General features: G+C 45.4%; 1 protein-coding gene across 6 annotated transcripts in view; it reads left to right on the forward strand.

The window, feature by feature from the left end:
• The window catches only part of acot7 (acyl-CoA thioesterase 7), a 213,957-nt gene that overhangs the window by 145,695 nt on the left and 40,353 nt on the right, over nucleotides 1-27,909 (forward strand). For all 6 annotated transcript variants that reach the window (XM_077224585.1, XM_077224586.1, XM_077224584.1 and 3 more), the window contains one exon: nucleotides 11,088-11,272. In XM_077224585.1, the coding sequence (XP_077080700.1) occupies nucleotides 11,088-11,272 (185 nt within the window). The remainder of the gene's footprint in view (nucleotides 1-11,087; nucleotides 11,273-27,909) is intronic.

The following is a 27,909-nucleotide window of genomic DNA, read 5'->3' on the forward strand; positions in this document are numbered from 1 at the left end:
CAAAAGGCACATTCTTTTTAGCGCGTGTTTAACACTTGGCTTTAAACGTTTTACTAATCTGAGAAGACTGATTACAATCAAGGTTGAGTCTGCATATTACTCTGGAAAAGGCAATGGTAGAGTAAGTGATAGTTCTACCAGAAAGACAGTGAACAGTGAGTTTAGTTCAGTGGCAGTAACAGCAGTCTTACCTGTTGATGGATTACAATTCTGCCATTTACTCACTCTCCATGTCTTTGCATAAATGGTATTCTGATTTTTTTTTCTGTGGAACACAAAAGGATAAAATTTGAAGCATATATACTCATTTTTAATTTTCTTTCTCTTATTGTTTGCTGGCTGGATGAGGAAGGTAGTTTGTGTGACTGGGATAAGCTTTTCTGTTTATGCTTTGTAAGGGAATGCATGTTGACTGTCTTTAGTGATACACGAGGTTGATTCTTTCCAGATGTCCTGGTTTCTCTCTTTCAAACATAAGCATCCCTTTCTGGAATCACTGAACTCAAGTTAAGTCAAACTTGAATGGTTTAATGACTTTTATGGCTGTAATGGTTAGGTCAGCGTTGTGGCATGCTTTAAACTTGTTTTATACTTTTCCTGGCACCCTTATATGAACGTCATAGTGAGACTATTCATAGCCTACTCTCTGTCTCTTTGTATACTGAGGCAGCCACATGCAAGCATTTTAAATTCTCTGGTAGACAAAACATATAATAAAATATCCCAGATTTCCACTGTGCTCTGACATAACAAACTCAAATTAACTGTGGGAGCTACAAACAAATGTTATACAGTGTTTTTAGATGTGCTTAAGTGCACAATCCTGTTGACAGGACAGGGATTATAAATATAATTTAATGTTAAATATAAAGATATTGACAATAGTGCTGAAATTATTGGAACATTTATTTTACACAATATTTAGTCCAAATATTTCATTCATATAACATTTTTGAAACCCAAAATATGTCTATTTAATCCATTGATAAGAACACACTTTTGTTTATCAGCATGTTAATAAGATGTAGTTCCCTTTCGAGTGGAACGCTGCATCATTGCTCTGAAGGGACACCGGACGAGAAGCCCAGCTACGGCTCAGGAGGACCTTGTTCAAAATCCAAAATTCAAAAAGTGCCATTTACATCGTTTTATACTAAATATACATTATATTTGTCTCAAATCGTGGTTAATGTATTTACTGTCTTCACCCTGTGCTGCAAGATACTTTTAGTTTTACATTCATTTTCAGAAATCAGCTGCGTGGATGAAAATTTCGGATTTTCAGGTGAGATTCTCAATGAATTCAGTTAATGTACGTCCTGAGGTAAAGTGTTCAGACTGCAGACTCAGCAACGATTGTATTTAATTTTACAGAACAATCATAACTTAGTACAGGCATTATCTTAATTTCATAATGTCCTTTAACATAATATTGCTGGCTATAAACTGAGTAAGAGCGCGTCCGGTGTGCGATACCTCGACTTGTTTTAGACGCAGCACTGCACTTCTCTTCTCGTCCGGTGTGTGACCGGACTCTATGGTAACGCTTCTATTTTAGCCAGTGTCTGAAGCATGTGTGGAAACACACCAATTCTATTGGCTGACAGCATGGTGAGGTGACGTAGTGTAAGTGCTTCTCCAAGACCATAAATAGATGCATGTCACTGAAAGGGGGGGTGAAATGCTATTTCATGCATAGTGAGTTTTTTACACTGTTAAAGAATTGGATTCCCATGCTAAACATGGACAAAGTTTCAAAAATTAAGTTGTACGTTTGATGGAGTATTTCTGTGCCACAAATACTCCTTCCGGTTTGTCACAAGTTTCGGAAAGTTTTTTTCAAGTATGGGCGTGTGTGACGTCAGATGCGCCGGAATCTCCTTATACGGGTCCTAAGGGCACTTCTCCCAGAAGGGCACGCGCGCACCTGTAGCCAAGAGCGAGAGCAGTATGCCCATCAAAGCGCTGTGCTCGGCTTTTGCAGATCGTCTAATGCTTAAGGATGGAGCAGTCTCGATAAAAATTCACGGTCGGTATAGTTAATGTATCTATGGAGCATGCGATTTATGGTGTGTGTGTGTTTAAATACATTTGTTTAGCTGGCCACTGTAGATGTCTGTTTGTTTATTGTAAAACCAAACCATGTCCTCATAAACCATGAGTAAACACACACAAATGTTGTAAACTCGCGCATGACATGGTGTTCTAAAAACACTGCGCTCAAGGTCAAATCATTTCTACTTCTAAAAAACTCTCGAGACCTTGTATTTTCCCCCGATTTCACTGTTCATTTCACGGGATCTGATTCGGGATCATAATTGTATGGCTGAATCTGATTGTTAGCCATGGTTTGTTTTGGGATGTCAGTCACAGCTTCCAGACGCTCTCAACGCAAAAGCTTTGTGCGCTCGTGATTATTTAGCTCCGCCCACACCCGCTCGTTTTTTTCCGAAAAGACTCGGTACAGCCTATCTTTCTTTTATAAATATAATAAAACTAAAGACTTTTTGGAGAAATGAAGGATGCAATACTACTCTATAGGTACTCAAGACTAACATGAGATTGACTGAAACTGAGTGTGTCACCCCCCTTGAAATACACGTCACCAGCTTCTTTGTCTTCAGGAAGCCATTTGTTTGTTTATGTTTCTTTATGTTTGTTTTGTGCACAGTTTAAGAAATTGGTAAAAATTACAAGCTGTGTGTTCCGTCATGCCCTAACAAGGGATGATGAATACGATTTATGTGTCATCTGCTTGGTATTGGAGCATGCTAAATCGACTCTCAAGGGAGCCTATTTCCCTTATTGTGAGCGCTTTGAGGAAGCTACGTTCCCTCTAGCTATTTTTTCACAAACTATGTGAGTTAGGCATCTGCACCCCGTGGTTATTTGACTATCATGGGGTTTAGAGAGGTGGGTGTTCAGCGATGCCACATGCTGATGTCCAGGGGGATCTGCTCCCAGACCAGGATCAGGGCATCAGTAAGGTCCTGTACAGTCTGTGGTGCTGCTTGGCGGATTTGGATTCTCCAGTACATAATGTCCTAGAGGTTCTCAATTGGATTTAGGTCTGGGGAACATGAGGGCCAGTAAATGGCATCAATGCCTTGGTCATCTTAAAACTGCCTACACACTCTAGCCACGTTATCATGCACCAGGAGTAACCCAGGCCCCACTGCACCAGCATAATGTCTGACAATGGCTCTGAGGATTTCATCCCGGGACCTAACAGCAGATTATGGGGACCAATGGATAGCATCCAGAGGTCTGTGCGACCCTCCAAGGATATTCCTCCCCAAACCATTACTGACCCACCATCAAGCCGGTCATGCTGGATAACATTCCCCAAGGCACCTCCAGACTTTCACGTCACAGTCAAATGTGCCCAGTGCCAATTCTGGTGTTCTCTGGCAAATGCCAATCGAACTGCACGGTGCTGAGCTGTGACCCCAGCTCCCACTAGAGGGCGTCGGGTCCTCATGCCACCCTCATGAAGTCTGTTTCTGACAGTTAGGTCAGAAACATGCACACCAGTTACCTGCTTGAGATCATTCTGTAGGGATCTGGCATTGCTCCTCCTGTTCCTCCTCGCACAAAGAAGCAGATACCGGTCCTGCTGCTGGATTGTTGCCCTTCTACGTCCCTATCCAGCTCTCCTTGTGTAACTGCCTGTCTCCCGTGTCTCCTTCATGCTCTTGAAACTGTGCTGGGAGACACACCAAACCTCCTTGCAACGGTACGTATGGATGTGCCATCCTGGATGAGCAGGACTGCCTCTGAAACCTGATTGGTTTGCAGGTACTGCCTCATGCTAAAGACAGTGACAAGAACCCTAACAAAACACAAAACTAAAGACAAATCTTTCAGGAAGAATAAGGAGAGAACAATTGTCTATGGCCACCACCTGCAAAATCATTCCCTTTTTGGGGGTTGTCTTGCTATTGCCTCTCAAAGTGCACCTGTTGTCATTTTCATTTGCATCAAAGCAAGTGAAACTGATTCACAATCAATTGTGCTTCCTAATTGGACAGATTGATATCCCTGAAGTTTAATTGACTTGGTGTTACACTGTGATGATTAAGTGTTCCCTTCATTTTTTTTAAACATGGTAATTTTTTTGAAATAGGAAAAGTTATTGTAGCCATTAAACAAATAAAAAATGTAAAATATTTCTAAACAAAAAAAAGTATGTAAGAACTGAAAGCAGAATATAGACATTGAATACTCAAAACCCAGGAAAATATTTTCAAGTAGATTAAATATGTCTGGAATTATATAGGCCTACTGTTCGTTTGTCCTAAATGACCATATGAATTGAATGGAAAGACAGTAAAGGAATGACAGAAAATAATATATCTGCCCTCAGGCTCCGTTTCCATGGAAATAAAGATTAGACATATACATCAAAGAGGGCAGGAAATGGACCTAACAATTTCAACCATTCTCTCTAGCTCAGATTTGCTTTAAATGACAAATTACCATGAAGGCTTTCTAAATGTGCAACATCCACATTTCTACACTGTACCTAGCAAATCAGGGTTCCGAGTTCTTAATTAAGCCATTCTGCACCTACCACAGGGCTCCATTAAATGCGTAAAGGTACATTTAAGCTTTTTTTCCCCAGAATCATTAAGGGAATGTGATGTATAATGCATAATGAGGTCTGTCCATTCTTGGGCTATGTTTAAGAGAGAGGACAAGTGAAATGAAATAATTAAAGCGAGCAATTTATGCTCTGAAAAAATCTTTACGGATAAGATCAGAGTCGTCAGATAGAAAGCTGGAGGGGGAAGCAAATGACGCATTGTTTACCCCCAACCACATACATAAAGAAACAATCTTCTGCAAATTCATACAGCCTTATCAATTCTCTCATTCTCCATGCCGACTAGAATCTTTTCATCTGTATTCTGTGTTAGCTATGAGCTTTACATAAAGTTACAATTAAAGTGTATATGCTGCACAGTGTATTATGCCTGTGGTTGCCAGAGCTCATTCTAATCAGAACTGATCTGTTTCAGACAGCAAGGAAAATAATTCTAAATTTAAATAATAAAATTCAACAAAAATGTTTTGATGTATACAGGTGCAAATTATCTGTCATTTGGACAGGTTGAATGGCATGCCCTCATCCTCAAAAACCATCAAAACTATACAAGTTAAAGGAAAATATGTCTAATATTTGCCAGCAGCCATATCATCCTGTAGCTAAAGACTGGTTGCCCACTGAAGCTAAGCAGGGTTGAGCCTGGTTAGTACCTGGATGGGAGACCTCCTGGGAAAACTAAAACTATGTTAGTGAGGCCAGTAGGGGGTGCTCACCCTGTGGTCAAGTCAAGTCACCTTTATTTATATAGTGCTTTTTACAATACAGATAGTTTCAAAGCAGCTTTACAGAGATAACAGGAAAATAATGTTGTAATAACATTTTTAAATATAAAATTAAATGTCCCCAACTAAGCAAGCCAAAAGCCAATGGCGACAAAGGCGAAGAAAGGCGATAAAGGCGACAGTGGCAAGGCAACAAAACTTCATCAGGTGACAGAATGGAGAAAAAAACCTTGGGAGAACCCAGGCTCAGTCATGGGGCCAGTTCTCCTCTGGCAAATGAATGAACAGTGTTTGATTATGATTCAGGCAGCATTATAGTCTATAATGTGTTATGTGAATGCTAGGCCAAAGAGATGTGTTTTTAGTCTAGATTTGAACTGACAGAGTGTGTCTGCTTCCCGGACAATGTTAGGAAGATTGTTCCAAAGTTTTGGTGCTAAATAGGAAAAGGATCTACCGCCAGAATTCGATTTTCGATATTCTAGATATTATCAACTGGACATATTTCTGAGATCGCAATAGAAGGGAAGGACTATAATGCGTTAAGTGCTCGCTCAAGTACTGGGGAGCTAAACCATTTAGTGCTTTGTAAGTAATCAGGAATATTTTAATATGTATACGATGTTTAATTGGGAGCCAATGCAGTGTTGACAGAACCAGGCTATTATGGTCATACTTCCTGGTTCTGGTAAGAACTCCAGCGGGTGCATTTTGGAACAGCTGTAGTTCATTTATTAAACATGCAGGGCAACCACCCAGTAGAGCATTACAATAATCTAGCCTTGATGTCATGAACGCATGAATTTATTGTTCTGCATTTTTAATTGAGAGCATATGACGTAATTTAGATATATTTTTAAGATGAAAAAATGCGGTTTTACAGATACTAGACACGTGACTTTCAAATGAAGGTTCCTAACCGACGACGAGGACTTGACAGAGCCGCCATCAAGTGTTAGACGGTATTCTAGGTTATTACGTGAGGAAGTTTTTTGTCCAATAATTAGAATCTCTGTTTTTTCTGAATTAAGTAGTAGGAAATTACTAGTCATCCAGTTTTTTTATATCAGCTATGAATTCTGTTAATTTTGTGATTTGGTAAGTTTCGTCAGGGCGTGAAGAAATATAGAGCTGAGTGTCATCAGCATAACAGTGAAAACGAATGCCATGCTTCCTAATGATATCTCCTAAGAGTAGCATGTACAGAGTAAACAGCAATGGTTCTAGAACTGAGCCTTGTGGTACACCATACTGCACTTTTGACCGATAAGACATCTCTTTATTTACTGTTAAAAACTGATAAGTCAGATAAGTATGATTTAAACCACGCTAGTGCAATTCCACTTATGCCAACATAATTTTCGAGTCTATTTAAAAGAATGTTGTGTTCAACAGTGTCAAATGCATCACTAAGATCGAGTAACACTAATAGAGAGATACAACCACGATCGGATGATAAGAGCAAATTATTCGTGACTCTCAGAGCTTTCTCAGTATTATGGTACGGTCTAAATCCTGCTTGAAAATCCTCGCAGATACCATTTCTTTCTAAAAAGGAACATAGTTGTGAAGATACTGCCTTTTCTTGTATCTTTGACATAAAAGGTAGATTTGAGATCGGCCTGTAATTGACTAATTCTGTAGGATCAAGTTGCGTTTTTTTAACAAGCGGTTTAATCATAGCCAGCTTAAAAGTTTTTGGTACGCATCCTAATGACAAAGATGAATTGATATTAAGAAGATAATTTATGACCTCTGGAAGCATCTCTTTCAGTAGTTTAGTCAGTATAGGGTCTAACATACATGTTGTCGATTTAGATGATTTAACGAGTTTATAAAACTCACCCTCTCCTATAGCAATGAATGAATCAAATTTTTCGCCAGGGAGGCAATGTGTCAGTCTGATGCAATACTGTAGTAAACGGTAGCATAGTTATAATTTTCTCCCTGATATTATCAATCTTGTAAGTAAAGAAGTTCATAAAGTCATTACTGCTGTTCTGCTTGGAAACGTCTGGGCTTGAAGCTTTATTTTTCATTAGTTTAGTCACTGTTTCAAATAAATACCTAGGGTTTTGTTTATTTTCTTCTAATAGGTTTGAAAAATAAGCAGATCTAGCAGTTTTTAAGGCCTCTCTATACAATCGTGCTCTCTTTCCATGAAATGCGAAATACCTCTAGTTTTGTTTTCTTCCAGTTGCGCTCCATTTTTCTGGCTGCTCTCTTAAGGGCCTGAGTGTGCTCGTTGTACCATGGCGTTGGACTATTTTCTTTAATCTTCTTAAAGCTCAAAGGAGCAACTGTGTCTAAAGTGCTGGAAAAGAGAGTTAGTTTTGTCCCAATATCGAGTTCTTCTAAGCTATCTGGGATGCTGAGATGATGAAACTGATCAGGAAGATTATTTATAAAGCAATCTTTAGTGGCAGAAGTGATATGTCTAAAATATTTGTAACACGGTGTCGGCTTTGCAGACTTTGCTAAATTAAGTTTACACGAGACTCATTTAAAGTAATTGAATAGTTTGGTTTTAGCCAGGTTTCTGTCAAACACAGCACATCTAGGTTATAGTCTGTAATCATATCATTAACAATAAGTCCTTTTGAAGTAAGGGATTGAATATTCAGCAACCCAACCTTTATCATTTGTTCATTTGTATTATATCTGTTTTTTATTTGTTGAACATCAATTTAATTTTTACCCTTAGATGGGTTTGGAAGTTTTTTGTATTTCCTAATTCGGGGAACAGACACAGTATCTATTTGATTATATTTAGGTGAAAGAGTCTCTATGTGATGGGATTTATCTGACCTCAGTGACATGAGACAGCTAGCAGACAGCCGGTTTAGCCAGTTTGTCTTCTTCCTGACCTGAGCCCCATATTGTCATGCTTGAGCTCTAAGACTATGTGCCATATTACTAGAGAGAAGAGCAGCACCATCCCATTAGGGATGAATACCATCTCTTTTCAACAGGTCAGGTCTGCCCCAAAAACTTTTCCAATTGTCTATGAATTCTATATTATATTGCGGACACCACTTAGATAGATAGCCAGCCATTGAGTGAGACATCACTCCTTTGAACAGGAAGGGGGCCAGAGCAAATTACAGTGCCTGACATCGCACTTGCGAGTTAACACACCTCTTTAACGTTAAAGAGGTGTGTGGTCTGTGTGGCTCCTAATGCCCCAGTATAGTGACGGGGACACTGTACTGTCAAAGAGCACCGTCATTCGGATGAGATGTTGAACCGAGGTCCTGACTCTCTGTGGTTACACAAAATTCCAACCAAATTTGCCCAGTGGCCTCTGTCCATCATGGCCTCCTAATCATCCTTATACAATCATTGGCTTCATAACTCTGCTTTGAGTGCTGAGAAAAGCACTATATAAATGTAATGAATTATTATTATTATTATTATTATTATTATTATTATTATTATTATTATGTCCCAGTCTACATTAATAGAGGTTGACTGATAAATCAGGAAATATTGGGCCTTTGCTGATCATGTAATGTTTAATGCCAAATTACAGGCATTGAAAGGCCTGTATATGGTTGAAGAAATATTATGCACAATTTATATATCCAACTTTGGTTAAAATGCAACATAAAGCAGTTTTTACCAAGGAGTTGTGTAATGTCTACGCCACTAGCAGCACAAAATATGTTTGCAAAAATCATTACTATTTTCAAACAGTCTTATCCACAGATAAGATATAATGCTCAGATTTGTTGTACCATGGTTGATGCAGCGCAACTGATATAGAACACACATAGAGTACTAATCAAATGTTTACTTGTATACTGTAACTAGAATACACTGTGAGTCGCTTTCTATAAAAAGCATCAACCAAATAAATGAAAATGTACATCTACAGGTAGTGTTGTCAACATTACCAACTTCGGTACCAAGTCGGTACTGAAATAATAAAAATATGACACATTTGAATGTTTCACATTTGAACGGATTCTTAAACATAAGAATGTTTAAGAATCCGTTCAACAGCGCTCAAAATGCTATAGGGAAATGCTGGTATCATCAAATTTTTAAAATTACAGTACCGACTTGACAACAATATCTACAGGTGATGAAAACGAAAAATTTACAGCTGTCGCAAAAATTCCAAAAGGTCTCTTAAATCCTTGTGACCAGAATAATTTTACTGTGTTGTCTTTGGAAAGCCTTCTGCTACCCTAGTTTGCCATTATTTGGACAAACTGGTTAACAGCTTACGCCATTGGTTAATTTCTTCGGTGACATATCAGACCACAAAAAAAAAACCAAATAGCAATGTTTTGATAGTGCCGCAGTGTTTGCCCTCTTCAAGACGTCAACTTACAAATGGCATTTTTTGTAGTTGACTCCACATTTAACACAATAACACACTGATTTCCACGACCCCACTGTTTATGTACTCCTTAATTTATTATAATAAGAAAATTGTTACATTGAATCAATAAACTACATTTTCATGCAATTATTATATAGTTATTAGATTAGTGTATACATGTACTTTATTATAGTACATACTTTCCCGCATGCTGTAACACTTAGGCCTCGTTTACACTGCAGGTCTTGATGCCAAATTCTGATTAGTTGCCTGTATTCGATTTTTTTGACCGTCCGTTTACACGTTCTTTCAATTGTGACCCATATCCGATTCATGTGTTTACACTTGCCATTCTATCTGAAACATTGCGCATGCTTAAAGTGGGTTCTTGCACAGATGGACGAATACGAAATATGCTTGATGCTAGCTCTGCGCTATATGCAAATTTGCCAAACATCACCATGATTTTGAATAAAAGTATAAAAGGGCCATCATTGTAGCCAGTGCATACGCTTCAGTTATTGTATGCGAGAGAGATCTCTGGACTGGTGGGAACATAGGCCTACAGTACAACACAATCTCATGAAAGTGCGTATCTATACCACTAATTTAATTTCTCGAGCCATTTATAAACCAAAAATAGTTTTTGCGTGCATGATACGCACTGTAAACCCCTTGGGTAGGATTAGTATGGAGTGCGTGTGTATTACACGACATAAAGTTCATATTATTGAAATTACCATTGCTTCTTGAAAGCGCTATATAAATGCCTCATTTATTTATCATATGCACGCGAAAAAGATGTAGCCTATAATATGCACGCAAAAATAATTTTTGGCGTAAATGGCACAACAAATAAAATTTGTGCTATAGATATGCACTTTCATGAGATCGTGGCGGGCTTTAAAGAGAAGCAGTGGGTCCGGAATTTTAGGATGAGCAAGCCAACCTTTGATATGTTGTGTCAACGTGTGTCCACACTCCTCTCCTACATCTGCATCCATCCCTTTGCAGATGCGCGTCGTGCATCTGCGTGGATTGCTCTCGTCACTTAATGCGGAGACGTAGCCTAATGCCTCAGAAAATCCGATCTGCCTGTTTACATCACAGTCGCATTGGCACATATCTGATTTATTTCCACATATGAACGAGGCCTGAAACCAATCTCGAAATATCCGAAAACATGAATTTTTTTCCTGTTTAAACGGTCATAGAACATTTCAGATTTGTGTCACATATGAGCAGAAAATCGGAACTGTGTCATATTTCACTGACAGTGTAAACGAGGCCTTAGTATTCCCTTAAATATTTCAACATCAGCAGACTAGTTTAATTCTGTAGACACATACAGTACAACTGTCTTAGAATGAATATGGTATTATAGTGATGAATAGGTTTAATACCTGACATTATGTGACCCTTGCAGGCTGTGTCATCACGGTTTCCGGGAGAATGACCTTCACCAGTAATAAGTCAATGGAGATTGAGGTTTTTGTTGATGCTGACGATCTGGTGGAGGCTGAGAAGGGAAAATATAGGGCTGTCACAGCCTTTTTCACCTATATCTCACTGGACAAAGACAACAAGCCTCTTCATGTGCCACCACTTAAGGTGAGTAATTCAGAGCTCATGTACATTAAGTGTAGTTAATAGTGAGAATTGGACCCTAATCTAAAGTGTGATTGATATTATTAATCCAATATTTTATTTAAAATGTCTTTTGAGCAAGAAAAAGATTGCAAATGGAAATTGAAGGTTAAGTTGACCGCAGTGCATTGCGAAATATAGCACAGTGTTCTCCACTGTACGCCAGTGCACATTTTGCCAAATATAGTAGTTGATCAGAGTTTTCTATACATACAAAAATGTTGCATAGTATACACAAAAGTAGAAAAATCCTTTTGTCTACTTAAAAAATTCTGTTCAATTTACATTAAGCTTTGTGACGTTAAACTGTGCTTATACATCTCACGCTACACCATTTCTTTCACCATCATATTATACAGAGAAAGAATACATACTATATACTGCAGAAATAGTAATGAAGTCAATTCTGAACAAAGCCAGAGTCAGTCTGTCTTAAAGTAATGAATCATTCATATCCAACATAAGCTACCGAAGCTGAAGCGAAACTGTAGCAGTGATCTATTACTCTGGGGTGCGTTTTCCAAAAGCATCGTTAGCCGACTATGGTCGAAAGTTCAGTCGTTACTAACTAAGTGCAACTATTTGGTTCTGGGTTTTTCCAACAAACAAGCGCAGATAGCATTGCAAGCATGTGTGGTTGTAACTACAGCTCTCGACCTCTGGTTAGAAACATAGTTTCTTGTTAGTATAACTTGGACTTGTATAGATCATGCTCTTGGGCACAATAAGCAAGCTAACATTCAGTACATTCTATATCTTTCATCCCACATAAACATACACATTTGAATTCTATATAGTTTAGCGTGTCAACAATCAACACTGTTTTGGAAGAGTGTGCATGTTTATAAAAGTATAAGGGAAGTATGACACAGGGTTTCCGTTGTCCGGTAATTACCGGTAATTAATTACCGTTTGAAAGTTATTAAACAACATTGCATGCTGCATTTTAAATAAAGCGCACGCCTAAAACAGATGTAATATACACCTAAACAGCGAACGATTGAGTGAGACGTTTCAAATATGGCCAGGCCCATGCAGACTAGCCTTAAAAGCTTTTTTCAGAGGCCAGATGCGACGGACGATGGTGAATCAGGAACGCCTGAAGTCTCTGATGTCCAGAGCCAGACAGCTCCACCACCACCGGACGTTCATGTTTTTTTCCATCTATTTGAAAGTTAGGCTAGTGGCGGTTCGTCAATAGAGGGTGCTGGGGCGCCGCCGTCCCTGGTTGCTGCGTCCCTGGCGAATCCGAATTTGATAGATTGTTATTTTATCCAATCTGATTGGTTCTCGTCACCTGTCATTCAACTTTACGCTCTTGGGCCACTACTGCGAGAGCGCAGGCGACTTCGACAAAACCTTGCTAGGCTGATCACTTTCGTAGAGATAATGGCAGCAGTTAAACCAAATGTTAACATAGTTAAACTTGGTTAAGTACAATAAAGTACAACTTAGTTAAGTACAATAAAGTAGAAAAATATTAGAGAACATATGCACAGTTAGTGTGATCTGTAGTGACTTGTGTTGTTTGATAAAAAAAAAAAAACTTTCACAAGGCGCTCGCTGAAAAAAAAAAAAAAAAGGGATAAAGGATCTTGGACTGGACCAACCGATTTACAAATCCGGCAGCAGCCAGTGACAGAGGATGAGCCCCACCCGGAGCTTCACCCACGCTTTTCATAAGAAACCTGTCGGCACTGAAGTTTTGTGGACAATAACGGGGGTAAGAGACATCAAACAGCTTTCTGAAATTTATTTGTATTTATTTTCGCCCCGCCCCCCAAAAAATAATTATCACGAGCCGCCACTGCTGTTGCATTCTATACAACCTGATTATGTCATTTTTTAAGTTACATAGCCTGCCTCCAGTTTTCCTCAACTTGACTAATTAAGAGGCAATATTTGACCAGCATATCATCAAAATGTCCGTAAAACGAAAGTGACCGGCACCATTTTTTTCTAGTGGAAACTCTGGTATGACATAATAGGGAACCCACAATGCATCAAACAATAAATAAAACAAAACAATGGTGAACAAAAAATGTTGAATTAGTCCTCAGATGCCATGTTTATTACAGCAGCATCTCGGAGAAATGACGGTGTGGAGAAAGCTGAATGAACTAAATGGCTGAATGAACCGTAAATATATGGGAGTAAAGTGCACACGATACTGCATATTAACATGATAAAAAAAATTTATCGACTTCCTGTGGTTTGTGTGAATTAACTATAATAATATGATATTAATTGTGAACTCGAATCATTGGCGACGTTATTACTCCACCTTCAAGTGACAATATTTTTGAACCAGCGTCTTGCAAATGACAGAGGGGTGACCATGTTACTGTGGTTTTGGGAAACAGTTGTAACTAGCTAGTTAGTTCCTACAACGATGCATCTCACTATGGTGAGCAGTAAGTTACGTCGTTATACGGAAAATGCACCCCTGGATGGGTGTTGATTCTTCAAGAGTGAATCTGGTAGGTGTCATGGATTTATGCAATATTTGGCAATATTATATATCTATGTGCTGCCCCAAGTGTTCCAAGTACCCTATACAAATGGGGCAGTAGATTAAAGGTGCTCTAAGCGATCTCGGGTGACGTCACTTCTTGTTGACGTTTAAAGTTTTGTCAAACAAAACGGAGGCTAGCTAGACCCTCCCTCACCCTGATCCGCGCACTAACCCCCAAAATCCTTCTTGTCGGTTATTGGCTGGAACAGTTTGTTATGTTTCATGGTGCGGGTTAGCCCAAATTGTTTTTGTTGCCGTTTGTGGAGCCTGGGGTGTCTGCAGAGACCGCGTTATTTTACAGTGTGTTCAGGGGACAGGCAGCTAGCGGATAGTGAGGAGATGTTTGCTGTATGTGACAAAAAATGTTTTGGCCTAAAAAACGTGTGACATCGCTTAGAGCACCTTTAAGGAAATGAATTAAGGTCCTATATTCCAGTGATTCTCAACTGGTGGGCCTCGTGCGCCATCAGGTGGGCCGTGTAGGCAGTGGTAAGCTACCTCCAAAATAATTTTTATTTGTTTTTTCAATTGACAAATCTTGTTATTTTCTAATTATCTGATTGTTCTTATGGAATTTATATGATCAAAAACACTCATGTCAAGTCATGATGCATTATCTCAAAGCTAATTTATGTTTAAATATCGCAAATCATTTCACAACGTCAGATTGAATGTTTGATCAGATGCAGTAGCATTACGTTACGTATGGATTGTTTTCTGAAAAGAAACGCAGATGTGGGAGACAGACCTCTGCATACAAAATCTGCGAAGTGTGTGGTGAGAAAATATGACGCAAAATACATTAAATTTGGTTTTTATAAGGGCAGGTACTGAGACTGTAGGGTGTCGCACACCGGATGAGAAGCGTCACGGGGCCTGTTTACACCTGGTCACTTCATGTGTTTTTACTGATCAGTTGCGCGATACTCAGCTGCTCTCGTCTGCGGCGATTCGTAGTCTTCTGCAGTAGCGCCGTCATATCTGGCTATAACATGACATATAGGCCTAGCCTATAAAACGCGATCACACGTTTATTTTTTAGCATTTTTGGGAGGAGTAACATTTACATATGTGGTTTCAACCAGATGCATTTACACTTGTCCAGGTTCATCTGAAATGCGGCCCAGACCACCTCCTGATGTGGTTTGAGCTATCGGGTTTAAACCCGTCTCAAATGGTTTCGGAGGGTATTTACACCTGGTATTTTCACAATTGGATATCAAAAAATGCATGAAGTGGCCAGGTGTAAATTGCTTCTAGGACAACTGGAGGTAACACACACCAGACGCGCACTTTCTCAGTTTATGGCCAGCAATATTGTTATGTTTAAGGACATTATTAAATTAAGGTAATGTCTGTACTATGTTGTGATTGTACTGTAGCTACAATTAAATACAATCGTTGCTGAGTCTGCAGTCTGAACACTGTACCTCAGGACATAGTACATTACCTGAATTAACTGAGAATCTCACCTGACAATCCGATCATTTTCATCTACGCAGCTGATTTCTGTAAATGAATGTAAAACTAACTGTATCTTGCAGCACAGGGTGAAGTCAGTATATACATTAATGAGGACTTGAGACAAATATAATGTAAATTTTATATAAACTATGTAACCTGCCGGTGTGTGTACACTCATAGAAAATAATGTGTTCGAAATGTAAAGACTCTCGTCTGGTGTGCGACCCCCTTAAGCCGAAAGCACAATGTGTTGAATGTGGAGAAATGTTGCCAAATGAGGCGCTAAAACCATCAAAGCTGCAGAGACATTTGAACTCGAAACACCCAGGCTCTGTTGGGAAGCCAAAAGAATATTGTTTTAAACAGTTATGTTAATATCGCTAATTGTATTTGATAAATTATACTAACAGTATGTACATTGGGGTGAAGGAACTTTGTTGAACACTTCTGCTAATGAATAGAGTGAATATGTTCCCCTCTTGTGTGTCTGACCTGTTGTTATGTTAGCCTGTTATTGTTACAAGAATGGTTACTGAGTAAGCCTGCAGTCTTTTTATACAAGGACAATTTTCATCAATATAGCTGACTTGACCTAGTCTGCTACAATGGCATAACAGCAGAGTATATCATTGTACTTTTTAGAATTTTCTGTTCCCTATTGGTCAGTCACTACTACGTAAGTCATGACTGACCAATAGGAATCTCGCTAGAGAGGCCAATTTACTTTGAGTGAAACTAAAACAAGCCAATACACATTGGCGTGCAATCATTTGCATCAGCTGCGCGGCCTCGCAGCGCGGGTATATAACGAGCAGCTGCTGCGACTTCAGCTTTTTGCTTCGGAGCCAACACTTCGATGCTGTTTTCAAGAGTGGATCTGAGAAGACAAGCCTCTTACAACGGACCTCTTCACTTTGGTGCGGGCGTGACAGCGCAGCAGCATGAAAGTTTTTTTCTCTCTCTCTCTCTCTCTCTCCTTTTTTTGTTTTCACTTATTTGAGCAAAGCAAAAACAGCTGTTATAACAGCTGGTATAACAGCTGGTAAGGTGCTCCTCTGAGAGTGCTCAAAAGCTTTTTTTACAGCTGGTAAGACCAGCGGGAGAGAGACAGCCCACAGACAGGTGCACACTCCTCTAGTTACCTGGGGTCATGGGATGGTCACAATCGCTGCCTTTTTGTGTCTGGGCCTTGAACACGCTGGCCCCTAAAATCCACTGGATCCGTCTACGGCGCGCCACGTCAGCACCACGTTTTTGATGCGTCCCTAGCTCGGCGCCAAAGTCCACTGGAAGCGTCTCAGGCGCGTTTCAGCAGCGGAACCTTGGTCTCCACAGGGTGTTTTATTTTGAAAATCGACCGGATCCTCTATGCCGTTCTGTGTCTGATTTCCTGCCCGGTACGATGTACTCTGTGCTGCTTGATGCGGCAAGCGGCGAAAATAGACCTATTATCTGCGGAGCGGAGAGACGCTTCTGGGACGCTTCTGAGACGCGCTGCGTCCGCAGCTGGTGGACTTAAGAGCATTGACTGTAATGGCCGCGATTAGCGCCGGCATCCGCGACGCTGACGTTCTGCGCCGTAGACAGATCCAGTGGATTTTAGGGGTTAGGCAGCATTCGTGGATGAGTCTTGTACCCATTGTGGGAAGATTACCATCTAGGTGCTGCGGTCGAGACTCTCGTTCTTGCAAAGGGACGGAGTCCCCGTTGCTCTGCCTCGTTTCAACCCTCGCCAGAGGGTTGCTGCGGGCAGTGATACGGGTGACCTGAAGATCACCGTGAGCGCACTTCATTCGGGGAACCAACCCCCTAGGAACCCTCACCCCTGTCATGCTCCGCAGCCAGTCGAGCCACCAACTGAATGTGCTGGACCATCCTCGAGGTGTGTACCATTCGTTTCTTTTGGTGCTGCATCGGAGGGTGGGTCAGAAGTCTCTGCAGACGATAGCTCGGACCCGCTGCCTCATGTGTGCTCCTGCTTCTGCCCCTGCTCCCGCCCCACAACAGCAGCCCCACCTAAACGGTGCCATAGAGCCAGTCACTGGCAGGACGCCCCGCCCGTCCAGGCCCCTTCCAAGAAGGGTGGCAAAGCGAGAAGCGCCCCTAGGACGGGTGACCCAGAGATGGAAGGGACTGCTCTCCAGGAGACGATGACTGCATCGCTCCCTCTCCCGGAAGAGGGCCGGGTGGAAAATCCTCTGTTTCGTTTTGTTTGTGTACCGCCGCTGGCCTCGTATATAAATAAAAGAACAGTTTCCTTTATCTCTGGGTCAGAAGAGGGCCCTTAGAGCAGTGGGGAAAGAGAATCCTCCCCACTCTCATCCGCCTCTCCTATCGCCAGCGGGCAGCAGAGTGCAGTCCGAGAACACCTTCTGCCCTGTGGAACCAAGTAAGTGCTGCACAGCACACTCAGACACCGCTACGGACCGTCTCCCAGAGAGAGCCTCCCGAGCCGTGTCCCTGTGTTCCACCTCGCTGCCCCACTCCAGGTACACCTACGGTCCCTTTGGTCCCGCTTTCACGGTCTCTGCGAGCCTGGTTAGTGCTCTCCAGACCGTCTCGCTGGCTCATTCGGACCATCAGGCTCGGCTATGCGATTCAGTTCACCCAGCGTCCCTCCTAGCTTCAGGCCATCCACTCCACTACAGTGAGAGCAGCCTATGCCCATGTCTTGTGTGCGGAGATCGCAGTCCTACTGGTGAAGGACGCGATAGAGCCAGCCCCTCCAGTCGATATGAGGTCACAGCACTACAGTCTCTACTTCATTGTACCCAAGAAAGGTGGTGGGTTACGAACCGATCTTGGACCTGCGAGTTTTGAATCAGAGCCTTCACAAGCTACCGTTCAAAATGCTCACGCAGAGACACATTTTCGAGTGCATCTGTCCCCAAGATAGGTTTACAGTGATCGACCTGAAGGACGAGTACTTTCATGTATCGATTCTTCCTCGACACAGGCCATTTCTGCGCTTTGCGTTTGAGGGTCAACATATCAGTACAAAGACCTATCCTTCGGGCTGTCCATGTCCCCCCGTGTCTTCACGAAAGTCACGGAGGGGGCCCTTGTTCCCATGAGAGAACAGGGCGTTCGCATCCTCAACTATCTCGACGACTGGCTCATACTAGCCCACTCTCAAGATTAGCTATGCGAACACAGGGACCTCGTGCTCAGGCACCTCAGCCAGTTGGGTCTTGAGGTCAACTGGGAAAAGAGAAAACTCTCCCCTGTGCAGACGTTCTCTTTTCTCGGTATGAAGTTGGATTTGGTCGCACAGACAGCGCGCCTCACAGAGCAGCGCGCTCAGTCGGTGATGAATTGCTTGAACACATTCAAAGGCAGGACGGCGGTCCCACTGAAATTCATTTAGAGGCTCCTGGGACATATGGCAGCGGCAGCAGCGATAACCCCGCTCGGCCTGCTGCATGTGAGACCGCTTCTGCACTGGCTTTACGGCTGATTCCCGAGACGGGCGTGGCATCACGGCACTCACCGGGAGGCAATCACATCGGCGTGCCGCCAAACCTTCAGCCCGTGGTCAGATCCTTCCAGGAGTCCCCTTGGAACAGGTATCCAGGCATGCTATGTTATTCACTGATGCCTCTGCCACCGGCTGGGGTGCCACGTACAATGGGCATGCAGTGTCAGGAGTGTGGACAGACCCCCAACTGCATTGGCACATCAATTGCCTCGAGTTGCTAGCAGTGCATCTCACTCTGAGCCGCTTGAAAGGCCGCTACAGGGCAGGGACGTGCTGGTCTGTACGGACAACACTGTGACCGTTGCATTCATCAAACCGACAAGGGGGTCTACAATCCCGTCGCATGTCACAACTCGCCCGCCATCTCCTCCTCTGGAGTTAGAAGCATCTGAGGTCGCTTCGAGCCATGTATGTCCCCTGCGTGCTCTTCCGTGTGGCCGACGAGCTATCACGAGCTGTGCTAACGGGAGAATGGGGACTCCACCCCCAGGCGGTTCATCGGATCTGGAGAGATTCTGGGAGGCTCAGGTAGACCTGTTTGCCTCCTCAGAGACCTCCCACTGCCAGCTGTTTTACTCCCTGAACGAGGGAACACTCGTCACGGACGCACTGGCACACAGCTGGCCCCGGGGCCTCCGCAAATATGCATTTCCCCCAGTGAGCCTACTTGTGCAGACACTGTGCAAAGTCAGGGAGGATGAGGAGCAAGTCCTTCTGGTGGCTCCCTATTGGCCCACCCGGACTTGGTTCCCAGAACTCATGCTCCTTGTGACAGTCCCTCCCTGGCCCATTCCTCTGAGGAAGGATCTTCTGACTCAGACGGGGCACCCTATGGCACCCACGTCCAGACCTCTGGAAACTCCATGTCTGGTCCCTGGACGGGACGCGGAGGTTCTAGGTGACTTACCCCCAGAGGTACTTAACACCATCACTTCAGCACGGGCGCCGTCCACGAGACGTGTTTATGCCCTGAAGTGGAACCTGTTCGTCGAATGGTGTTTTTCTCGCCGAGAAGACCCCCAAAGATGTTCGATATGGTCTGTGCTTTCCATCTTGCAGCAAGGGTTGGAGCGAAGGCTGTCTCCCTCCACCCTGAAAGGATATTCTGCAGCTATTTCAGCATATCACAACCACATAGATGGCAAAACAGTTGGAAAGTACGACCTGGTCGTCTGGTTTCTTAGGGGGGCGAGACGATTAAATCCTCATCGACCCCCCTCCATAACCTCTTGGGACCTGTCCCTGGTGCTTTGAGCACTTCAGGATGCTCCCTTTGAGCCTTTGCATTCGGTAGACTTAAAGCTTCTTTCCATGAAGACTTTGCTACTGGTTGCACTGGCTTCTGTCAAGAGGGTAGAAGACCTGCACGCATTTTCGGTCGACGAATCGTTCCTAGAGTTTGGGCCGGGTGACAAACATGTTGTATTAAGACCCCAGCCTGACTATGTGCCCAAGGTTCCTACCAATGCCTTCAGGGACCAGGTAGTGAAACTGCAAGCGCTGCTTTTGGAGGAGGCAGACCCAGCCCTGACTTTGCTCTGTCCCGTTCGCGCCCTGCTTTTGTATGTGGACAGAACCCAGTCTCAGGACCTCAGACCAGTTTTTTGTCTGTTACGGAGGCCAGCAGAAGGGAAAGGCTGTCTCCAAACAAAGGTTGAACCACTGGATAGTGGATGCTATCCCTGCCCGCTCAGGTTGCATGCACACTCCACGAGAGGCGTTGCATCCTCTTGAGCACTGGCACGTGGCTCCTCACTAACAGATATCTGTAGAGCTGGGCGACACCTAACACGTTTGCTAGATATTATAGCCTACGTGTAGAGCTGGTCTCCTCCCGTGTTCTCTCCCTAAACGGGTAGAAGCACAGAGAGGCCCGGCTCTGTCGGCTTGCTGCACCCTACTGTGCACCCTTATTGCTCCAGAGTGAAAAACCTGTCGAGTCCTCTAACACCCTCGGCCCGGACATGGCGGAGCGTCCGGTTCCAGGCCCTTATCTTGCACGGGGCACTGGATGGGATGCAGCGGCTGTGGTGCTTTTGTAGGGATTCTTATTGGTCAGTCATGACTTACGTAGTAGTGACTGACCGATAGGGAACGTCTCGGTTACATATGGTAACCTTCGTTCCCTGAGGGAGGGAACGGAGATGTACGTTCCGTCGCCACATCTGCTCCCACCCACCGGGGCGGCCAGCTTATTAGGTTGGCTCCTCAGCAAAAAACTGAAGTGCAATCGCAGCAACTGCTCGTTACCCACGCTTCGAGGCCGTGCAGCTGATGCATATGATTGCACGCCAATGTGTATTGGCTCGTTTTATTTTCACTCTAAGTAAATTGGCCTCTCTAGCGAGATTCCTATTGGTCAGTCATGACCTACATCTCCGTTCCCTCCCTCAGGGAACGAGGTTTACCATATGTAACCGAGACATTATTCTGTCTTCATACTATCATATTTGGAAAGGTGGTCCTTGGAATGTTTTTAAAAAGTCATTGATGGGCCATGAGTTGCAAAAGTTAAGAAATCCTGCTATATCCTATTTATAAAGTCAGGACATCAACCTCCAGACAACACCCCCCACAACCCATTTTTTGGTGTGATTTTTGGATCACACGTCACTTAACCCTCTGGGGTCTGAGGGGTTTTCTGGATCCTGGAGGTGTTCTGACATGCTCTGACATTTGTGCTTATTTCTGTTATTTGTGACATTTTCATGGCTAAAGTCTGATTACACTGTATTCAGCACAAACTCTGCTACAGTAATATGTCAGCAGCATGTATGTAAAAGTTTATGCACGGTTTGTGAAAAAACCAAAAACAAATGTCACTGAAATAAGGTCATAAAACCCATACTGATTATTTCTTCACAAGACTTTTGAAAATTGTCACATGGCCTAGAATATTTGCTTCATCCTGACTACTCCTTCAGATAAGACAATATATTGATTTAAAATTTGTAATACATGTTTTGTGTAAGAAAGCTTTATGCGAGGAGGTGAAACCAGCCATTAATAAATAACTTTTCACACCTGGGAAAGACAAAGACTCTCCCCTAATGGCCCTATAAGGTGCTATCAGGCCCAATCAGTATGAGGAGCCTTGCACAAACAATGAGGAGATTTAAAAAAAATGGCTTTTAGATTGTTTTAATTTATTTACAACACAACATAATCCAAAGATACACAACTAATGACAAAATAGCACATTAGTAAACACACTGATCTAAAGAGAGAGACTTGGACAGTCACACACCTTTGTGCCATTCCTAAAACATAGTAGGCTACATACCTGTCATCTCCAAGGTGGACTTCACTTCATTTTTCATTTTACCATGTTCATGTACAGAGACTCATGTTAATGTTGAAGTCAGCAGGACTCATCAGTGGCATCTGGTCCCTGTAAAAAAAAAAAAAAAATTGAAAGAAAAAAACACATGTGAACATGCTGATATCAAGAGAAACTATAGGGCTGTACGATTTTGGGAGTACATTTTAGTTCCCTTTCGTTGTCACTCCGAGTTACGTCGGATGACGACGAATGGGGTTTCGCTTAGAACACCTATCGACTTCGAGTATTACAAAACGAGCCAATGGCAAAGAAATGCCATGGGTCTGCGGAATTTGCATAGCGTATCTCCGCCTTACCTCGTGGGTATAAAAGGAGGACGCCGGCAACATGCAGATATGTTTTCGCTTCGGAGCCAAGAATATTTCTTCACTCCACAGTCATCTCTGACTTCGCTCTACGAGACGAGCTTCTCTCTCCGATGTTGGTGTGACGGCGATCTGCAGCGAGCTCACAGTGCCTGCTGATCTGTGCAGTGATCTGCCAGTGTGTGTGTGTCTCCCTGTGTGCTTCAACATCGCGGAGTTTTTTTCTCCTCTCTTAAAAGAGCTCGCACGCGGCACGTCTTTTTAAAGACGGCTCGCCCGTGCATTTCTGGTTGCAACGGACTGGTATCGGACTCTGATGGGCACGAGCGCTGTCTAGTGTGTTTGGGCTTTGATCATGCTTGAACAGCGCTCGTGGATGACTCATGTTCTCTCTGGGAACGTGATCATCGCGTCATATATAGGTCGAGACTCGGTGAACTCGCAAGAGTAAGAGTCCCCTCATCCACCCCCCGATCTTCGGCTGGTGGCCAGGGTGACCTGAGGGTGTTGGTCTGGAACAAGGCGCCGACTCTGTGTCCGCGACCCCAGCCCCCCTCTTTAATGACGGTGCCCGCTAGCGAACTGATGATTCCACGACTCTACCCTCGGGTGGCCCGTGTATTTTCATTTGAAGCTACAGAGGTTGATGCTGTTTCTGTAGCAGCATCACTAGGTGGGCTTGATTCTTCTGGAAATGACGACTCGTCACAGCTGCCACCCTCTGGTGTGCATACGGCTGTGCCTGAGTCTGATCCGGAGATGACGGCCATGCTTTCCCGGGACGATTGGGTTTTTGGGTGAGGCCACCGACCCGCGTCCACGGCAAACCCCAATATCTTTCCTCCCGGACGTGCATGATGAGATCACGGGTGCGTCTCGTTGGTCTCATCCGCCTTTCCTCCCCTCAGGGGCCGCTGCCCATGGGTACACTGGGGTCCCCCCGGTTGAACGCTCTGTTGCCATGCTACTGTGTCCTCAGAGTGCTTCCCGGCGAAATCCTAAGCACCCGTCCAAAACCTGTAGTTCTTTTCGTCTACACTAATCTGTGGCGAAATCCTATAGTGCCACAGGACAGGCAGCCGCCTCACTGCATCCCATGACCGTTCTGCTGGTTTACCTGACCCAGATGCTCATGGACATGCAGGAGGGCGGGACTGACCCGAGGCTCTTCAGTGAGCTGCGCGCCGCCACTGACCTTGCTCTCCGAGCGACGAAAGTGGCCGTACGCTCTCGGAGTCAGGTGATGTTCACCATTCTGGGGCTGACCGGTCTGATGTGCACGATGTCGGGCGGACCCGTCTGCTCGACACCCCCATCTCCCAGGTCGGCCTCTTCGGCGGTGCGGTTGAGTGCTTCTGCCCAACAGTTCTCAACCGCCCATGAGCAGATTAGGGTTATTCTGCCCGACGGCCCCGCCGTCCGCTCAGATCCCTCAGTCTGCCCACCGCCGAAGGCACCCTCCTACGGTTCCAACCCCGCCAGTTCAGCCGGGCCTGGCTCTGGAAGACCGTAGGGGGGATGCCACAGCCCTCTCCAGCCCCGCCCCCCGCTAAACGCCGGGTTAAGCGGCACTTTTGAGATGGGCTGCTCAGAGATGAGACTCAGTTCTTTCCAGGAGTTGGTAGCAGGGCCACTCCTTTCCCCGGTGGAGGGCTGGCGAAGAATCCTTATTCAGAAAGAACTGACTCTCTAGTCTCTGAGCATATAGAGTTCTCGGACGACACAGAGCGACGCCCACAAGCCGTGCTCTCCTCGTCCCCCTCTGTCCCAGAGGCAGTTTGCACGGCGTGCCGTCCACGGACCGCTTTGCCCCTGTCCCCCTCTGTCGCCAGACCCCTGACAGAGCAGGCCCCCGTGGAACGCTGGTGCTTCCCTGGCCTCCTCTGTCAGGGTGCGGTTGTGACCTTGCCCCCACACCGGGCCGCTATGCCGTCCACGTCTGGGCCGGTCATTCCGCTTCGCTGCACCACCGGGGGGACATCTGTAGTTCTTGACGACGCTGGCACAGTTGGGAGCCTGCCTAGAGCTTCCCTGCTGTTCCGCTGGGTCGCGCGAACCGTCGGCTCGGCTTGCGATTCAGTTTGCACGGTCTCCTCCCCGCTTCAGGGGAGTCTGCTCCACTTTGGTCGGTGGCTATGCCCCTATCATAGAGCGGAGGTTGCTACCCTACTGGCGATGGGTGCGATTGAGACTGTTCCTCCAGCCGAAATGAGGTCCGGGTTTACAGCCCCTACCTCATTGTCCCGGAGAAGTCTGGTGGGTAACGGCCAATCCTGGACCTACGCATCTGAACCGCTCCCTTCACAGGCTGCCGTTCAAGATAGTCCTGGCCAAACGCATTTCTGGATGTGTGCGGCCACAGGATTGGTTTGCAGCGATCGACCTGAAGGACGCCTACTTTTATGTCTCCATTCTCCTTCAACTCAGACCATACCAACGGTTTGCTGTCAGGGCACGCGCATATCAGTACGCTGTTCTCCCATTCGGGCTAGCCCTGTCTCCTCGCGCCTTCACAAAGGTTGTTGAGGCAGCCCCTTGTTCCTCCATGGGAACACGGGGTTCGCATCCTGAACTATCTCGGTGACTGGCTGTCTTAAGCTCACTCCTGAGACCAGGTTTGCGAATACAGGGACCCAGTGCTCCGGCACCTAGCTAGTCTGGGGCTTCGGGTCAACTGGGAAAGGAGTAAACTTTGCCCCGTGCAGAGGAGCTCTTTTCTCGGTATGAACTTGGTCGCCTTCTCCACTCAGCCATTGCTGACTTGCCTGAGACTATCAAGCGCAAGAGTGCGGTTCCACTGAAGTTTTTTCAGAGGCTCCTGGGGCATATGGCATCTGCAGCCGCGGTACGCCGCTCAGATTGCTTCATATGAGACCGCTTCAGCTTTGGCTTCGCGACCGAGTCCCGAGGTGGGCATGGCAACACGGCACCCTCCGAGTACCAGTTACTCCGACCTGCCGTCAGTACTCACCCCGTGGTCGAACCTCAGTTTTCTACGGGCCCGAGTGCCCCTGGAACGAGCTTCCCGGCATGTTGTTGTCTCAACAGATGCCTCCACGGGCTGGGGCGCCATGCGCAATGGACATGCTGTCACACTCTCATGTTGAGCAGAAATGCTCCTGAAAAATTCTGTGAGATTTATCACACCCAGGTGTTGAACAGAAATGCTCCTGAAGCTCAGTGATTCTCGAATGTAGTGTTGAGCAGTATGGCATGTCTATTGCCTGGAGTTGCTGGCAGTACACCTTGCCCTGCACCGCTTCCGGGCGTTGCTCAGGGGTCAATACGTACTAGTCCGATCAGACAGTACCGCCACAGTAGCGTACATCAACCGTCAAGGTGGTCTATGCTCGCGCCGTATGTCGCAACTCGCCCCGCCACCTCCTCTAATGGAGTCAGAAGCATCTGAGGTCGCTTCGAGCCATTTTCATTCCCGGAGTCCTGAACTGTGCAGCCGACGAGCTCTCACGGCTTCGTCCCCTCCCTGGATAATGGCGACTCCATCCCCAGTCGGTTCAGCTGATTTGGGACCAGTTCAGGCACGCACAGATAGATCTGTTTGCCTCTCACGACTCGACCCATTGCGACCTGTATTATTCCCTGTCCGAGGGCACGCTCGGCACGGATGCACTGGCGCACAGCTGGCCGCAGAGCCGCAAATATGCATTCCCCCAGTGAGCCTTCTTGCGCAGACCTTGCGCAAGGTCAGGGAGGACGAGGAGCAGGTCATCCTGGTTGCCCCTTACTGGCCCAACCGGACCTGGTTCCCCGAAGTAGTACTCCGCGCGACAGCACCTCCCTGGCCGATCCCTCTGAGAAAGAACCTTCTTTCTCAGGGATGGGGCACCCTATGGCACCCTCATCCCAATCTCTGGAACCTCCACGTGTGGCTCCTCGATGGGACGAGGCAAGTTTGAGTACCCTACCACCAGCGGTGGTGGCTACCATCACTTCCGCTAGGGCGTCGTCCACGAGACACATCTATGCGTTGAAGTGGAACCTTTTCGTCAGCTGGTGCTCTTCTCACCGAGAAGACCCCCGGAGATGCTCGATCAGCGTTGTGCTTTCCTTCCTTCAACAGGGGCTGGAGCGAAGGCTGTCTCCCTCCACCCTGAAGGTCTATGGTGCCGCTGTTGCCGCACACCATGACCTCATCGAAGGTAAGTCGGTGGGGAAGCACGACCTGGTCATCAGGCTCCTGAGAGGAGCGAGGAGACTAAATCCGCCTCGCCCTCCTCTCGTTCCCTCTTGGGACCTCTCAGTGGTTCTAACTGCCCTGATGAGTGCTCCATTTGAGCCCCTGCAATCAGTCGAGCTTAAATTCCTGTCTATGAAGACAGCGCTCCTGGTTGCACTGGCCTCCATCAAGAGGGTAGGGGACCTGCATGCATTCTCTGTTGACGAAGCGTGCCTGGAATTCGGGCCGGCTTACTCTCATGTGTTCCTGAGACCCCGGCCTGGATATGTGCCCAAGGTTCCTACCACTCCCTTCCGGGACCAGGTGGTGAACCTGTAAGCGCTGCCCCTGGAGGAGGCAGACCCAGCCTTGGCACTGCTCTGTCCAGTACGCGCTCTCCGCGCCTATGTAGACAGAACGCAGTGTTTCAGGACCTCAGCCCAGCCCTTTGTCTGTTATGGTGGGAAGCTGAAGGGAAAGGCTCTCTCCAAGCAAAGGTTGTCTCACTGGATAGTGGACGCCATTGCTTTGGCTTACCAGCAGCAAGGTCGACCGTGCACCCTTGGTGTGACTGCCCACTCCACCCGGAGTGTGGCGTCCTCTTGGGCTCTAGCGCATGGCGACTCGCTAACAGACATCTGCAGAGCTGCAGGCTGGGCGACACCTAACACATTCGCCAGATTCTACAATCGCCGAGTGGAGCCAGTGTCCTCTCATGTACTCGCTTCAACCAGCTAGTACTGGACCCGCTCAGGTGTCTGCGCTTGCTCGCCGTTCCACTCCACGGACTGGATACGTGCGATTTCTCCTCAGGTGAGCTTCTCCGAAAGCCCTGAGTTCCTCCAGCACTCCTGACGTCGGCGCCAGTGTCTATTGCCTGCGCGTTGGCTAGGTGCCTCCCGTGTGCATGGTCCCTCCTCTGAGCGACCCCCACATGTGTATTTCCACTGTAAGCCTCTCTGAGCATGTGTCTTTCCCTTGGCAAGCCACCTTGCCACCCCTGTGGTTGAAATATTCCACCTGCGGCTGGATACCCCAGTGTTCTCCATATGTTTCCTTCGGGTCATATGTGTATTTTTTAAGTCTTTTTTTTTTTCGTGTTTTGCTTTTCAAACGCAAAGAGCGACTCAAACTCAGCGCGTGCAGAGGACATTTACTGAAGCGATCGAGCCGCTCCAAACTATGAAACATTATTTTTGCCATCTACGTGTGAGCAGATATCCACAAACACAGTATTTAACAGTAAACACAGGTCTAAACATTATAATATTCACCATATTAGAATGAACACTCATTGGCATACAAGCCTAGTTGTTATA

The sequence above is a fragment of the Siphateles boraxobius genome, unplaced genomic scaffold (genome assembly GCF_051911475.1).
Source record: "Siphateles boraxobius isolate OS27281-9 unplaced genomic scaffold, OSU_SipBor_1 9, whole genome shotgun sequence".
NCBI classification, from domain to species: domain Eukaryota; kingdom Metazoa; phylum Chordata; class Actinopteri; order Cypriniformes; family Leuciscidae; genus Siphateles; species Siphateles boraxobius.